Source organism: Sceloporus occidentalis, unplaced genomic scaffold (assembly GCF_023333645.1).
Source record: "Sceloporus occidentalis isolate IW3139 unplaced genomic scaffold, rSceOcc1.0.p SCAF_9, whole genome shotgun sequence".
NCBI classification, from domain to species: Eukaryota; Metazoa; Chordata; class Lepidosauria; order Squamata; family Phrynosomatidae; genus Sceloporus; species Sceloporus occidentalis.
The window spans coordinates 33,743,418-33,761,238 of record NW_028316989.1 but is presented as its reverse complement, the minus strand read 5'-3'; the positions used below and the strand labels follow the sequence as shown (position 1 = coordinate 33,761,238).

The window sequence follows — 17,821 nt, the reverse complement described above, 5'->3', positions numbered from 1 at the left end:
ATTTTATTCTTTTTTGTTCTACAAAACATTGTTACATGGATTCTGTTGTTGACCACTTATGCTCAAACATGTAAAGGCATGTTCAGGGGTAGCTATGCTGTGGTTGTACTGCAAACTGCAATAACATCCAAAATCTACTGAACTGTGATACTTTTATGGGAACAATCAAAATGCACAAAAATACAGTGCAAGTTTTTGAAGCTTCACTGGCTTCTTCGTCAGGTAAAAGTGTTAAAAATCATACAAGACAAAAGAATATGATGATGTGAGTCACAGGCCTGCATTTTGTCAACATGTTATTTGCGCTGTTCTGAGTTGAGATAGTAATGGAGGGATATCTATGCTGGCAGGTTTCTGCTCCTTCTGGCCATGTGGCACTGGGAACAAAGCGTTTCGAAGTTTAGGAGATAAAATTTAATTCCATTAGAAATACAAAAGGTACTTTCTCTGAGAGCCAGGATGCATCCGTCCCTTGTGAGTTCACAAATCCCTTTGTTTGGCAGAAAACACTGAATATCTCAAGAGAAGCCTCTGTGCTTTTGCATTAGAAAAATTGTAGGTGCTATTTTGATAAAACATGTCAAATGTAGTTCCAATTTTTTAATAACTTTTTCCCCTTTGTTGGAGGTAGAAACCTCAGATAGTAAAGTCCCAGAGCATTGGCTCCCTCTTTAGGATTCCCCTTTAGGTTTCTTCACATCCAAGAAACATATTCAGGGATAACTATGTTGGTCATATAGCAAAGTACAAAAACATCCAAAATCTACTAAACAGTGATACCTTTGTGAAGTTGAAGGCTTTCATGGCCGGCATCCATAGTTTTTTGTGGGGGGGTTTTGGGCTATATGGCCATGTTCTAGAAAAGTATATTCCTGATGTTTCGCCGGCTACAGATGCCAGCCACAGATGCCGGCGAAACATCAGGAATAAACTCTTCTTGAACATGGCCACATAGCCCAAAAAACCCCACAAAAAACTATAGTGGTACCTTTATTGGTATAAAAGTTTCACTATTTTGTGGATTTTGGATGTAAAGCACAAATGTGAGACAAATGCAAAAATTCTGCATTTAGGCCATAAAAACCAAATGCACAGGTATTGGACAGAGAATACTTAGCTTAGCAGTAGTATGTAAAAAGGACTTTGAGATTATCATAAGTGGAACATGAGCCAGCAATGTGATCATAAGCTGAACATAATTTGAACATGAGCCAGCAATGTGATGCTGCAGCAATGAAGGTAAATCATATTTTAGCCTGCATTAATAGAATTATAGTTTCCAAATCAAGGGAAGTAATAACCTCATTATATTCCTTGCTAGTCAGGCCTTATCTGGTGTATTGCATTCAGTTCTAGACATGTCATTTAAAAGACAATATAGACAAATTGGAGCAGATTCAGAGAATAGTAACAAGGATGATAAGAGGAGTGGAGAACAAAATGTATGAGGAAAGGTTGAAGATTTGGGGCATGTTTACCCTAATGAAGAGAAAACTGAGGGGATGCTATAGCACTCTTTAAATATCTAAAGGGCTGCTGTCACAGAGAGGAGGCTGAAAGTTTGTTCTCTGCTGCTCCAGAGGGTAGAACCAGGTCTAATAGTTTCAAGTTACAGAGAGTTAAAGTTTAACTGAACATGAGAAGGGTCTTAAAGTAGAATTGTAGTGCTATAATATTGCAAGGTGAAAAAATATCATAGCTTTTTTTCCCCAGCAGCAGCAATGTAAAAAAATGAAGTTGGTTCTGCACAAAAACATTAATTTTTTTTTTGCCAAAAAATATTATCTGCTGTGCCTGAAAAGTAATTTCTGCAAAAAAAATGTTTGTGCAAAAACCACTTTCGTGAAATATTAATAATTATCAGACTGTGCTCAGAAACTCTTGTAATCCGATAGTCTCCAACCCAATGGGGAGAAAGTGTTTAAATATCCATGGTGTGTGTGCATGAAATAAGCAAAGATTTTGGCCCATGATATCGGTATGAGAGAGGAGCTTCTTGGTGGCGGCACCCAAGCTCTAGAACACCTTTTCCAAGGAACATGGTCTGGCTCCCTTCTTGTTTTCATTACACTAGCAGCCAGAGACCATTTTATTCAGGCACTCCTTTGACAATTAACCTTGCTTCATGCAAAAAGAACTCTTCAACTTTAATATACACATCCTTGTACTCTCTGAAGGCTGGTGGCTTCCACATCTACTCTGGACTTTAGTCTGAACCCCCAAATAGGTTCAGCAACTTGGATAGTTCCTTTACACTTCACACTAATACCCGGAGCAGTTATACCTTCCTATCAATGCAGAATCCACCAGCTGCCACTGCCTATCCTCTACTTTGGCTTGGCTTGTGAGAATAAAAACATGGCCTTCTCTTTCCCTGCAGAATCTGATGTTCAGAGACTTTATGTCAGAGATGCACAGGGCAACACGCTTGTGGATAAGAGCCAGCTGGAAAAGATCCTCCTCTTGAACTACATGTGCAATGTGGAAGCTGGTAAGGGCAGCAAGACATCCGTTCCCAGTAGATTCTCTGAGTTACAGAGTAGTTATTTCTGCACTGTTTACTCTGAAAATGTTATTCGTTTGTCCACCTCTTCTTTATTTATTTTACATTTCTATGCCACCTTTCCTCCAGTGAGTTCAAGGCTCACTTTCCCCCCGTAACAACTCTTTGAGGTATATCACAGAGGCAAAGCCTAGATCACATCAGATCATTCTGGGAGAGAAATCTATTTATTTATTGCACTTAATTATATACCCACCTTTCTCCCAAAAAGAATCCAAGGCAACCAAGAATGGGTGGCTAATAGTTGCCCAGCAAGTCTCAAGGCTCAGTAGGAACTTGAAGTTAGATCTCCCATATGCTGACCCAACAGTATATACGATACTAGCTCACTTTTTTACAGACAATACAAGCAATATTTATGCTTGATCGTTGTATTTAAATATTATCTCTCACTAACAACCCTCTCAGCACCTGATTTGGGGCAATTTATTTGTTTAAAAGAAGTTGCATTTCCCACCTGTCTCGGTGTGAATAGACAACATGCTGTTGTGGCTTATCAGGGCTTCTGTGCCTTTAACTAAAGGCTTCTTGATTCCAGATCATATCCTGTTTACTCGCTCCCATTGCTGCCTACCAAACCTACTAACCAGAACTAGTTCTCCCATGAGACTGGCTGAAATCTCAACCTCAAGTTCAGAGCAAAAGAACAGGCAGACTGTGTGCACATAACCCACTGACATTAGAAGGATCTTCTGCCACTGCAGACTCACTAGTCTAATGCCCTTGTCACAGTAGATGCTCTGGAGAGCCCTGCCAAATCAGCTCTTCCTCTGAGACAAAAACTGCTGTGGGAAAGGGGCCAGCAAGGATCTGCTAGGCAGCCTTCTACCCTCTGTTTAACTCTGATAAGTACATTGGGCTGGCAGACAGAAGATGGAACAGCCCCTGGTTCATTCCAAAAAGGTTTTCAAATGAAAAATAGGAGGTGTTGACATTCCGTCAGGATGAGGACATGTGTACTTAACAAAGATACATACTGGGGAGAGGAAGAGAGCCCATCAGGTCCATATCCCTGGCTCTGGGGTACGTGTTCCTTCCACAGAAGTAGGCATTATGTAGAAAGCATTGCAGGATAATGGTTAAGAGCTGTAGCTGGGGAAGGCCATGGCACAGTAGCACAGCACATTATGTGCCTGCAATGTTGGGGTTAGGGTTTAGATCTACCACTATCTCCAGAGAACTTGTTGCATGATACCCATTAAAGCTATTGCCAGACAGAAGTCCCCTTCTTTTCGACAACTCACTTTTCAATGACCTGCTATTTCAACCATTGTAAATTATACCCAGACCCCAGTCTTTTGACCACATAGCAAATTAATGGTGGTGGTGATAGTTGTGTGCCTTCAAGTAATTTCCAACTTATAGCAACCCTAAAGCAAACCTATCTTGGGGTATTCTTGGCAAGTTTCTTCAGAGCAGGTTTGCCATTGCCATCCTCTAAGGCTGAATTCAAGTCACTCAATGGGTTTCATGGCCAAGCCCTGGTCTCCAGAGTCTTAGTCCAACGCTCAAACCAGGAAACCTATATACCCTTGAGGTATTGCCAGACTCCACCTCTCCTAAACTCCCAGTGGTTAGTGGTGATGAAAAGTGGTTAGGGGTGACGTCCAACAATATCTAGATCCTCACTATGGTATAGATAAAACCGAGATAGATAGTCCAATGGTCTGGGTTGGCTCATTATATACTTCTGCAACTCTCTCTCTGTCCTGGTGCATGGAGTTTGGGATGGTTTCTCAAGGAGAGAATAATCTTCTAACCAATGCAAAGTAAACATGAATAGAGAGAAAATAGCTAGCAGCTCTCTTTTCCTAAAAGAGAGTATGAGTTGCTTGGCTGTGAATACAAGGAACAAGAGCAGTTGTAACAAATAATTATTGGGCAGAAAGTTTCATCTCCTTCTCCCCTCTCTTTCCTTTCTCTTTTCTTTCAGAATACCAACAAGGCTTCCATGAGATGCTCCTGCTGTTCCGGTTGCTTGCAGAAAAGGAGCATGAGATCTATTGGCTGTTCCAGTTCTTTCTCCAAAAAACCGTAAGCTTGTCCAGAAGCATCAAAAGGCTCCAGCAGTCCTGGGGCACTGAATTTGTTCTGGGTTTGGGTCTAAATGTTAAAGAAGAATAGAGCAAGTTTGTTTTCTGCAGCTCCAGAGACTAGGACACGGAGCAATGGATTCAAATTACAGGAAAAGAGATTCCACCTCAACATTAGGAGGAACTTCCTGACAGTGAGAGCTGTTTGGCAATGGAACATATCTAGTGGACTCTCCTTCTCTGGAGGCTTTAAACAGATGCTAGATGGCCATCTGTCAGGGGTGCTTTGATTGTATATTTATGCATGGCAGGGATTGGACTTGATAGCCCTTGAGGTCTCATCCAACTCTATGATTCTATGGGACTGATCTGGGCTCTTATAAAAAAGACTTTGTAAGAAGGAGCTTCTTTACCAGAGACTTTGTCAGCTGAGGTATATGTGTATTTGAAACTCATACATGCAGATGAAAACAGACTCAGTAGAGAAACTCAGTCATGTATGAAGTAAACACAGAACAGGGAGAGTAACAGCTCAGGTGGAAAATAAGCCATGTCCTTGCCACAGCAAAGAAGGTCTTTAACTGGCATTATTCATGGGTTTAATTCAGCACTATGGATAGATAAGTAACATGAAATGAACTTCAAACCATCACCCTTCAGAGTTTAAAGGAAAACAAACGACCATGGATGGTGTAAAAGTGGAGTATGTTGGAGACTGGGTCTAAGATCCAACATCTAGGAAATGGAGTACAATTTTACACCAGGGGTGGGCAAAGCGTGGTCCATGGGCTACACATGGCCCTCAGGGCCCCAGGGGTCAAAAATGAAAAATAAAATGTAAAAGTAGATGCCAGTGTGAGGTAATGGTTTGAGCATTGGACTAGGACACTGGGAGACCAGGGCTTGAATCCCAACTTGGCCTTGGAAACCCACTGGGTGGCCCTGGATAAGTCACACTCTCTTAGTCTCAGAGGATGGCAATGGAAAAACCCCTCTGAAGCAACTTGCCAATAAAATGTATGATAAAGTTGCCTTAGGATCGCTATAAGTCAGAAATGACTTCAAGGCACACAACAATACATTTGCCCCACAATGCCCTTAAAGCCCTCAAGAGGACATGGGGGGCATTTTTTATATATTTTTGGTTTCCCTGGGTCATTTTAGGCAAAAGAGAAGCTATTTTATTTTATTTTATTTTTAAAAAAAGGAAGCAAGCATGAAGTTTGATCCTTAAGTTTTAATTGCATCAGACTGCATCATCTTGATCTCCTTCCACCAACATAAGGATCTTTGACATCCATCAGGGGAACAGAAAGGGGAGTTATTTCTGACAATTCTTCCATCCCACACATCTCATTTCCCACATTGTTCCCAAGCACACTTCAGCCTTCTCTGGAATATTGGGAAGGGGACTGAATTTGCAGGTGAAGCACTGAAAATCACCTCCCTTCCAGTTCCACGAATGAGAGCCTACTGTGCATCAAAGAATACTAAATCACCAGAGAGTCACTAATTGGATCAATAGAACCCATCATTTTTAGGTTTCTGTATAGCCATCTTTGTCACATTTGATGAATGAGAAAATGAGGCAGAGGTATTTTAAACAAATAAATTTGTCTCATGTAGAATAGCTTTCAAATGCATCCCCCATCCCTCAGCCACAATGTAAAATTTGCAACCAAAGAGGAGCACACAGCCCTGAACCCAATCTCCCAAACTAGCAATCAGATTTTGGAAAAGTTGATGGTATTTTTTTGAACTGAATACTTCAGCCACATGGTCACGCTGCCTGAGGAAATTCAAGGAGTTATTGTCCAAAAAATAACAGAGGTATTGCAGGGACGTAGCCAGGGGGGGGGGATCTTGGGGTCCGGACCCCCCCCCCTTCCATTAGAAAAATGAATGGTGTGTGCTGCTGCGCCACTGCACCCAAGCCCCATTATAATGGTGGCACTTAGTCTGGACCCCCCCTTCCTAAAATCCTGGCTACGTCTCTGGGTATTGAGTCCCAGAACTTGCTCCTCGAGCCTATGTTGCCTTCTGTGCTAGGGAACAGAAGGTAGCACATCTGTATTTTGCCAAATCTCCATAAGAAGGACTAGGGCCTTGGCAGAATACAAATCTGTCCATGGAAGAAAAGTAAGCTGTTGTTTTTCCCCTTCTGTTGATGCCCTGGGTGTCTTGGGTAGGATTCATTACCATTTCATGGACCGAACTGTACAAAAGCAGAATATCGGCAGGCTGAGCCATCTGGACTGTTCATGCCCCTTGAATGCTTTCACATTCTGGATTTCTTTGTTTTCCAGGAGAACAGCTGCATTATGAACATTGGGGTGGAGAAGAACCTGTTCATGCTCAGAGCTTTGATTGCATTTCTGGATCCAGTTTTTGCAAAGCACTTGGGTGAGTTCCACTGCTTGGCCAGGGTTGTGCAGTTGCCTTCCCACACTGTTGCCTACAATGCACAATCACAGGGGCTGTTCTCACCTACCTCTAGGAGGCACAGAACAACACATATGATGGTGGACATCCTTTGTTTCGTGGGGTAGAAACTATGCAACACTTGCATGCAAAGACTAGTGGATGGCACGAGCTCTTTCTATCCCATTTCCAAATTGTGCTTTTTATAGTCTTCAGGAAAACTGACATTTAAATTACAGATGACTGATGTAAGGAAGGGCTGAAAATATTTCCCTCCCCCCCCAAAAAAATTTCAAAAACATATTTCTCAAGTGTTGGGAAAACCTATCGAAGACAATTCTGGATTGATGATAAACCTCAGCATTTGAGACTCATTCTCTCAAAAATCTACATGTGGATTTGATCAGGAAATATCGTAACTGTGTGGAAGTATTACTTTCTGCACAGGAAAAAAAAATAGAGTGTGCACGTTTTATGCAGAGTAAGTCCTGAAATGCAGATAATGTTCAAAAATGGTGTACTTTTTGAAGCCTGATCAAATCCATAATATTGAGCCAAGTATCACAGAGCAAAATTCAGAACAGTGTCGCACAGAAAGGATAGCTAGGTTCTAGGGATGGAAACAATATCAACATATGTTCTCATCCTTGAGTTTTAAAAAGGATGTCTTGAGACCCTCCTGAAGAAATTAGTCAAAGGACATTAGATTTTTCACATTGAGGCTCCTTTGCAAAAAAAACAAAAAAAATCATTAGCACAAAAGGTCAGTGTGTGCACAATATAACATGTACTGCATTCTGTTGAACATGCACCATTTTTTGTGTTTCAGCTGTTAAGTTTCATGTAAAAAGTGGGCACAATCCAATGTTTTATGAAAACAGAACCAATATGTGAAAACCATTAAAAATACTGAAAAGCTCTTATCATCTCACCAAGACTAAAAATTGTTCCCCCCCCCAAAAAAAAAAAACATTTTAAAATTAATTATTTTTGCATGTGAGAGCAAGATTGTCATCCTTACAATGTTCTGGTCTGCTCTGATCCCTCTGGGAGATGCAGATGAGTCCTGTTCATATCTAGCATAGCTGATTATCAGTGTTGTTGTTATGTGTTTGCAAGTCATTTCCAACTTATGGCAAGCCTAAAACCAAATTCTAATGGGATTTTCTTGGCAAGTTTCTTCAGCAATGGGTGGGAGGTTATCCTCTGAGGCTGAGAGAATGTGATTTGCCCATTGCTCTAGCTACTATCACTATTATTCCACTTTAACTGCAGTGGCTGCCTCTTGTGGAATCCTGGGATTTGCAGGTGAGTGAGAGGCATTTAGAATTCTCAGCCAGAGAGCTCTTAGGCTTCACTAAACTATAACCCCCAGAATTCCACAGGAGGAAGCCATAGCAGTTAAAGTGGAATAATTGCACTACAGCATGTTGCTATTCATAGACTCACCACTGTAGAGGTGTGCCTCATGTTCTCCAACTCAGAAGGCAGAAGAAACAAAACTACCCTACTGCTCCACTGTATGGGAAAGAGCAAGAAGGTATTTCCAAAGGTCAGACTCCTTCTGTGCTGAGAGACAGCCAGGATTTGCGCAACCTAAACTTTGCCTTCCTTCCTTTTTCTAGAAGAGAAAGGCCAAATTGTACCAGCCTTGTTTCCGTGGTTCTGCCTCTTCTTCCAGAGAGTCTTCAAGTCTTTTGATGATGTCTGGAGGCTGTGGGAGGTAAGTGACTGCTGATACCATTCGTGACTCTGATAATGTTTGCGCAAAGGTGAGCATACTCTTTGGTCTGGGACCAAATTTCCTTTTTATGATGCATCTTGGAGGGTTACATGCAAAACCCCGACCAATTTGCTCCAGTGCAGCGACTCCCATGCATGCAAAAACTTCTCCATCTGAAAATCAATGTTCTTGTTCAATGAAAAGCCTTTCCAGTCTGAAAACCAGAGCCCCCTGCTATATGCAAAAATGTCCTGATCTGCAAAGCAGGACTCCTGTTCCATGCAAATATTCCCAGTCTGCAATCTGAGCGACTTTAAAAAAAAAAAAAAAGGCCCGAATCGCTCGAAAAGCCTCTATGCTTTTGCAAAAGGAAAAATTTAGGTACTGGTTTTTTTGTTTTTGTTAGTTTGTTTTTCAAAATGGGACTGAAATTTGTCTGCTTTACCTAACAGCACCTACAATTTTCCTAATGCAAAAGCATGGAGGCTTTCTGAGAGATAGGAAGGAAGAGAAGAGAAGGGAAAAAGAAAAGGGAGAGAGAAGGGAGAAGAGGGACAAATGGATCAAAGGATGTAGAAAAGTTAATCACTTGTGTTAATTTGAATTCAGTTTTCTTTTGTCAATCAAGACAAAATCTAGGAATCACCAGAATCCACAGGTAGACCTGCGGATTGTGGTCAGCAAAAAGGTTCCACATTTTTACAAAATCATGAATGAGAAGCAGGAGCAAAGACGTCATTGAATTTTATGTTCACAGCTGCAATTAATTTTACTATTTACAATTTTTTTCAGAATAAATTAGATTCTAATTGCTCAATTTAGATTTGCATTTTATGTACTGAATTAAAAGCTTAATTTTTTTTAAAGTTAAGTTTGTTCATCTGCAGTATTGTAGTTGGTTCAAAAATTAGAAATTGGAGTTCTTCATCTTCAAATGTCATATTACTTTCGTAGTGACTGTGAATATTAATAAAACATTCCCTAGTATGTGGGGCACAGAAAAAGATGGGAACCACTCATAGATTTTCTTTAAAATAATCTTTGCAAGCCATATTTGGAAGCATGTCAGGGAGCAAAATACAACCTCATTCACATGGTGGATTTGGAAATGGGTTTTTACAACTAAAATCTGTTTCGGTTCTGCTAGCAGTTTTGTCAACTCTCTGGGCAAAGTTTAGGGATCCTGGCAGCATTAGCAGAGGGAAGGCAGCATTGCCATGCATGCCAGCTCCCCTGAAGCTACTAGGACACCAGTGACCCATGCTAACTCTACAGCTGCTCCACATTTGCTGCTCCCCTCCAGTTCCTCTCCAAGTTTTTTCATTTTAAGCTGAGTCCCAGACAGAGGCCAAGATTGCTGGAACAGCAATATTTCTGACCCACCAGACCACAGCCGTTTGTTTAGTTATCTTAATCTCCATCCTCTTCCCCAGCAGCTTTTCTTATTTCAATTAATATTTGCAGAGACTGAGCATCCCCACACTTGCTCTTCCTGCTGAATAGGCTCTTCCAACCAGCTGTTTAGAGGACAAAGCTCCATTTGGGTTGTTAAGAAGAAATCCTTGGCTTTCTCTGAGAACAGCTTCCAAAACAGGGTTCACACCATAATCCACACCAGGCTTGCACTCACAGCAATGGCTTAGGCAATGGCTTGCACCCACAGCACCAAAGCAGGGAGGAGAGTTGGTGAACTCGCCATTTACAGTCTAGGGATGTTATCCATATTACAATATTATAGCACTTTGATGTTACATTACATACCATGACTCCCTTCCAGGGAATCTTGGATGTGCAGTGTGCTGAAGTACTGAGGTTTTTTGGGAGACAGAAACTAGAGCTTTCTAGTAGAGCATTTTAAGTGCCTCAGCTAGCTACAAATCCCAGTTCACCACAGGATGGAGTCATGGAGGTTAAATGGGTATCAAACTGCTGTAATTGGCAGGTGTGGATACATCTCAGACATAGGTAAAACAAAGCCACAACTCTTTATTGGCTAGAGGTACCATATTTACTTGACTGTAAGTTGACATCTTGTATAAGTCGAGGCCGCCAAAACTATGGATTTTGATATGACCCTTGAATAAGTCAAGAGTAATACTTAGGGCATATAACAAAGGATCTAAAGGATGAAGCACAGCAAAACAATGTCAAAGAACTTCCAAAATTCCCTCAGATATAAATCTTTGTGCTTACTCTTAAGGCTGGATAGATGAGAGAGTAGAGGGAGCCAGTGCTTCCAGGACAGGTTATACTCTTGCCTTTCACCAGGGGATGGTTCCTTCTTTTAAATAAGAGTTAAGATACAGTACTTACATTGACCCATGGATAAGTTGACTCAGGGTTTTTTGGGTCAATTTTTTGACCTAAATTTCTAGATAAGGTGCAACATACAGAGGATCTACCTGGCATCACTGTGGAGCACTCCAAGTTTTCTGGGATGGAGTCTCCTAAATTTGCCTTAAAACAGTCTGCAGTTGAATCAGGCCTTTAGCTCAGAGTCATCTGGACAGGGTGATGCAAGGGCAGTGGGAAACGGATATGTTTGGTCCATGTACACATGCTTTTGGTGGGTGTGATATCACATTCCCAGCTGTGATCACCTTGTTTTATCCTCCTTCTTGAAGCCTTACATGGAGTAGCATTAGCTTCATGATGCAGGCAACCTAAAGTGAATGACAAGAAAGATGAAATGACATCAGTATTAAGCAGAGATGACAAGGGATGGAGCGTTGTGGTGTCATACACTGAATATCACTTGTCTTGGTCTTCTACCAGGTATTTCTGACTGGACTGCCCTGCAGGAACTTCCAGGTGATAGTAGCCTACACGATATTGCAAACAGTGAGAGATCAGATCATCAAAGAGGACATGAGTGGAGATGACATTTTAATGGTAAGGAAAACTGGCAGAAATCTTCAGTGTCCAAGCACTGCATTGATCCAATTCAGAGGTGGGAATCATGTGGCTCCCCAGATGCTGTTGAACTGCAACTCCCAGCAGCCCTAGCCAGCACAGCCAATGGTGTAAAATGTTGGGGTTTGCAATTCAATGACATCTGCACGAAGGGACGTGATTCTCACCTCCCATCTAAGCAAGTAATATGAGATTCAGTGTACCATGGTACATAAGGCTATTCTTCTATCTCCAAATTAAACAAATTGCATTGCAGCATGAGAACCATTGGCTTGGGGATAGTGATATTGCCACTTTTCTTCCCTCGGCAGCTGTGCAATAACATCATAGACCTAGATGCGGATGAGTTGATCTCCAAAGCCTGTACCACATATGAACTTTTCCTGAAAAATAACAATAAGGTAAAGAACTCAGTCCCCTTCCAATATAGCCTTTCTGTGTTCAAAACAGTGATCAGCACCCAAGAAAACCTGCCCTTACAATCACAAAGTGAGCAAAAACACATAGCGCAGAATCCAGTTACTGTTTTATATCCACATAAGTTGAAGTGCCAGCATGGCATAGTGGCTTGAGTGTTGGACTATGACTCTAGAGAACAGGGTTCGATTCCCAGCTCAGCCATAAAACCCACGGGGTGACCTTAGGCCAATCACATACTAGGCAATAAGAAGGCAATGGGAAACTTCATCTGAACAAATCTTTCCAAGAAAGCCCATGGAGGTCACCTTAAATTGGAAGCGACTTGAAGGCACACAACAACAAGAACAACAACAAAGTTGGCCATGGAAACTTACTGAGTGACTTTGGGTTAGTCACACTCTCTCAGTGTTGTGCAGTGTGAAAAGGACCAGAGGCAGAAGGTGCATCTACACTGTAGAAATCATGCAGTTTGATGGCACTTTGACTGCCATGGCTCCCTCCTACATGATCCTGGGATTTGTAGTTTTGTGAGGCACCACTCCTCTTTGGCAGCAAAGGCTAAAGACCTGATAAAACTACAGATCCCAGGCTTCCATAGGATGGAGCTGAAGCACTTAAAGTGAATCATAGAATCATAGAGTTGGAAGAGACCACAAGGGCCATCCAGTCCAACCCCATTCTGCCATGCAGGAACTCCCAATCAAAGCATCCCTGACAGATGGCCATCCAGCCTCTATTTCAAGACTTCTAAGGAAGGAGACTCCACTAATATCCGAGGGAATGTGTTCCACTGTCAAACAGCCCTTACTGTCACGAAGTTCCTCCTAATGTTGAGGCGGAATCTCTGTTCTTGCAGTTTGCATCCATTGTTACACGTTCTAATCTCTGGAGCAGCAGAAAACAAGCTTGCTCCCTCCTCAATATGACATCCCTTCAAATATTTAAACAGGGCTATCATATCACCTCTGCATATCCAACTGCATTTTTTCTACAGTGTAGATGCATATCGAGACAGACTGACAGATACTGACATTTCCTTTATTTGTCCCCAGGTTCCAAAGGAATTACAGGAGTTCTTCAGTGAACCATAGAAATAAAGACACTCTGTTATAAATCAAAATGTGGTTCACAGTGCCGTTACTGAGACAAAAAAGACATGAGAGAAAATTACCAGGCCCTGCTCTCATCCACATTGGTCAGTTCAAGAGAAATAGGAAGGATGTCTTGCATATGGCATTCCTCAAACTCTAGGTTTGCTGGAACAGAACCCCATTTTGGAGAAATCGGAAAGATCTAGAGAGGAAGGTCTGTTAATTGGAGGGCCCTTTCACACTATACACTGAAAGAGCAATGATCCCTCTTTAACTGCCATATCTGCACTTTATGGAACACTAGGCAATGTAGTTTGGCAAGGCTCTAAAACAGTGATTCCCAAACTTTGGTCTCCCGATATTTTAGACTTCAGGTCTCAAAATTCCTGACAGGTGGCTAAGCTGGCTGAGGGTCTCGGGTGTTGAAGTCCAAAACACCTGGAAGACCAACGTTTGGGAACCACTGCTCTAAAGGCACTCCAGCAATTCCAAATACAGTCTGCCCTCTGTATCCATGGATTTTTTTATTATTTATGAATTCAAGCATCCATGGTTTGAAAATATTTTTAAAATATATACATTCCCATAAGCAAACCTTGATTTTGCCATTTTATATAAGGGACACCATTTTATTATACCATTGGATTTAATGGGACTTGTGCATCCATGGATTTTGGTATGTATGAGCGATTTCAGAACCAATAATAATAATACACCATTATATTTAATGGGACTTGAACATCCATGAATTTTGGTATCCATGGGGAGTCCTGGACCCAAAGGGCCCACTGTAATAATAATAATAATAATAATAATAATAATAATAATAATACCCCATTGTATTTAATGGGACTTGAACATCCATGCATTTTGGTATCCATGGGGGGTCCTGGAACCAAATCCCAGCAAATACCAAGGGCCCGCTATACCTCTCCCTAAACTGCAAATCCCAGGATTCTATAGGGAGGGGCATCATAGTGCTACAACTGTGTAGTGTGAAAGGACTCTAAAACCAGCCTCTTCTCTCCTCAAGTTGGATGCATAGGCAGCAGTTTTCCGTGGGCGCCGCGCTACTTAAAATCAAAATAAGCAAACACGAAAGGAAGAAAATTGCAAGCGAAGTGGAGCGAGGCAGCCCGTCCAACTGTAACATGTCGAAAGTGACCTTGACGGACTCGGGAGAACCTTGATTTGACACTTATCAAATGCGACAAGGATGGCACGGGAGGTGCTTTTACCCTACCTTGAGCAGTTTAGCTACAGAGACACCATTAACCTGACGTGTCTTTGAGATCCTGGTGGGACCTTCTTTATTTATTTATTTATTTATTTAAGTCCCGAAATAGTCCACAGCTGCCTCTTACTATTGCTGTGGAAAGGGGGCCATGGCTTGGCGACAGTTTTGCATTGCATGCAGAAGAGAGATTTGAAATCTCAGCATTTCTGCTGTTTAAGAAATCTTTCTCCATCTGGTGTTTATCAGAATGCCTCTGCCATTCCCATCATCCCCAGACACCACACCATGAGCTGCGATGTCTGGGAGTGATAGGAACTGGAATCCTGCACAGAAGGGGGAAATGAGTTAAAGAATTTGGATCTAATGATTTCATCCAGATCTGTACACATACACTCATATATATATATATATATATATATATATATATATATGACAATTAACAATAAGAAATCAATACACCCAGAGAATAAAGAAGAGGCAGAAAAGAACAACACAGTCAACCAAGCATCACAAACATTGATTTTAACATTTAGCCTGTCCAAAAATGATTACACAATATCCCTTTAATAGCATGATCATATTAAAGGGATGAGGCCCAAAATGTTTGTTGATGTGATTGATGGGAGGCATCAAAGAAGAGATCCATCAACGCAGTTTAAAACAATTTAACTTTTCAATTCTTTTATATTTCATGTGTTTTAGAGTGTCTGAATTATTTTGACCATTTTAGAGTTTGGGGCTGTAGCCACACTGCAGAATTAAAGCAGTTTGGGACCACTTTAACTGATGTGACTTATCCTACAGACTCCCAGGATGTGTAGTTTGCTGAGACATTCACCCTGCAGTGTGGCTATACCCTTAATGGTTTGAACTGACTTTATTGAAAGCCACCCGGACATTTTATGGTATAAGACAGGATATAAATCTTTTAATAAATCATAAAGAAAATGAATTAATGAATCACCAGCCCTGAGTGGAAAGAGCTTTCTGAGCTGCCATCGTCACAGACAAAACTGTGTTAAAGTGACTAATGATCTGACAGCAGAAAACAGCTTCCAGAGTAACTAGTTATAAATACAGCTATACCTGAGTTGACAAAGTAGATTTCTTCCTGGGCATGACTTCTTTAACAAAAACTTTGGTACCGGAGGCAGAAATAACATGGAAAGAAAAGGGATAGAGCCAGTGTGAGATACTGGTTTGAGTGTTGGACTAAAACTCTCGAGACCGGGGTTCGATTCCCAGATTTGCCATGAAACGGACTGGGGGATCTTGGGCAAGTCACACTCTCTCAGCCTCAGGGAAGGCAATGGCAAACCTCCTGTGAACAAATCTTGCCATGAAAATCCCATGATGGGGATTTTCCTAGGGTCACGGTAAGTCAGAAACTACTTGAAGGCTCACAACACACACACACAGGTTTCTACACATGAAAAAAAAAGTCAAGTTCAATATGTTTCAGCAAACCTTTAATTCAAAACTAATCTTATGCACATATCAAATAAAACCAGGTCAGGGAAGCCTTGCCGATGCAAAGAAAAATATTTTGAACTTTCTAGAAATCATTTTAAAGATTCTTTCAAAATACATCTGAGGATGATTTTTTCCCCACTAACTCCTTGAGCCTCCACACTTTCCCTATCATTTCTATTCTGGTGGCCAAAAATACAAATCTGTATGTTTTTTAACATGAGATGCCTTTACAATGATAGGAGATGTGAAGGTGAAGGAGAAAAGTGATATGATTTGAGTCGTGTGGTTTAGGTACTGCCTTGTGATCTCTGGAAATACTAAGAGTTGGAATCCAAAAACCTAGCTGCTTAAAATCTTGGGATTGTCTAAAAAGTAACTAACCGTTGAATAGTAGTTGGAAAGTAACAACAGTAACTTTTGCAATTACTGTTGAAAGATGAGAAAGTCAGCTGTTGCTGTGAGGATACAGAATATGGGTGGGGGAACCATGTACACTGCTTTAAGCTTTTGGGAGGAAAGATACGACACAAAGGTAACAAAAAAAAAAATACTATATAAATATCATTTCTGGCATTTATGGTGCACACCCAAGAATTTTTTTAAATAGTAGTAGGATTACTGCTATTTTTTAAATAAAAAAATTAAAATAGCAGTAGGAGTGAAAACTGGAGATTACTCCTATACTCTTAATGGTTGTGTAGAAGAGGGTGATCCTGGGCAAGTCACACTGTCTCAGCCTCAGAGGATGTCAGTGAAGAAATTTGCCAAGAAGACCCTGTGACAGGTTTGCTTTAGGGTCACCATAAGTCAGAAGTGACTTGAAGGCACACAACAGCAGTAGAAAAAAGAATTTCAGCCAGTATTGCTTGTCACCAAGTTGTGTAACAAGCAACAATTGCTGAAATTTCCTCATCCACACAACTGTTAAAGGAATAAAAGCCCTCCAGTTTTCACTCTGGCAGTCCTATAAAGAAAAAATTCATTTTTTTCTTTCTATTGGAGCCAAATTCCTTTGGGGGATCATTCATCAGGGGTTGTTTGCTTGGTAAATTTATCTCCGTGTGTTTAGAATGGTGCCAGTGAGAGAGTATCCGAAGTAGCTAGTTAGAGGTGGGGAAACCAGTAAAGCAGAACTGATAGCCCTGCGTAATTATAATTATTTTCAAGGCATGCGGGGAGATACTCTGAATCCCACACGGTGTTTGGGTACCACACATGAAAGACCTCCTCGGCAAACAAACAGCTGGCAGGGATGCCATGGCCTATTAGCTGAGCTGTTCATCTTGCGAGATTCTGCAAGCATGGAATTCCACATGGAAACTACTATCTGGCACAGAATTTTAATTGATGGGATTTTTAAAAACTTTAATGTGCTTGCTTTGTTTTATTTTTAGAAAAACATTGGAGGTTCCCCCACCCACCCACCCACTCGCAGAGGTATGTTTGAATACGGCTAAGATTTTGCCTTGCTATAAGGTACTGTGAGGCAGCTGCTTCAAGTGACAAATGCCAGGTGGCACCAGTGGCAGTTTCCATCTCTCCTTCTGAATCCTCCCTCCCTTCCTCCCTTCCTCTCTTTCTCTCTGTCTTTCACTCCCACCATGAGACCATCCAAACTTCTGTTACTGTATTATTTCTGTATTTTGCTAAAAATGGTCCCCCATGCCCTTTGTTTTGCCATGCCCTCATGCCCACAATATTAGACTCAAAGGAAGCCTTTATCCAATGAAGAAGTCAGCTTCTGGATTACGTCCTGATTAGAAAAGGGATTTTCTGGGTCTTGGTGGGGCACGCACTTGGCAACATTTTTGCTCACATCTTTGAAAGTGTGTGGGGTGGCATTTTTGGCAAACAAAATTAGGAGCCTCAAACATGGCTTTGAGGTCACACTGTTCTTACCCTTCAACTGACCTGCTGCCCTCTGGTACAATCGGAGGTTTCTATCTA

The 17,821-nt window shown here is 41.3% G+C and overlaps 1 protein-coding gene across 1 annotated transcript in view; it reads left to right on the top strand.

Annotated features, from left to right (window-relative positions):
* TBC1D21 (TBC1 domain family member 21) overlaps positions 1-13,164 on the top strand; it is a 31,114-nt gene extending 17,950 nt beyond the window's left edge. Inside the window, exons 5-11 of the mRNA XM_089538293.1 lie at positions 2,381-2,491; positions 4,497-4,597; positions 6,903-6,999; positions 8,643-8,740; positions 11,516-11,632; positions 11,965-12,054; positions 13,126-13,164. Coding sequence (XP_089394419.1) covers positions 2,381-2,491; positions 4,497-4,597; positions 6,903-6,999; positions 8,643-8,740; positions 11,516-11,632; positions 11,965-12,054; positions 13,126-13,164 — 653 coding nt within the window. The remainder of the gene's footprint in view (positions 1-2,380; positions 2,492-4,496; positions 4,598-6,902; positions 7,000-8,642; positions 8,741-11,515; positions 11,633-11,964; positions 12,055-13,125) is intronic.
* Positions 13,165-17,821: the final 4,657 nt, after the last annotated feature.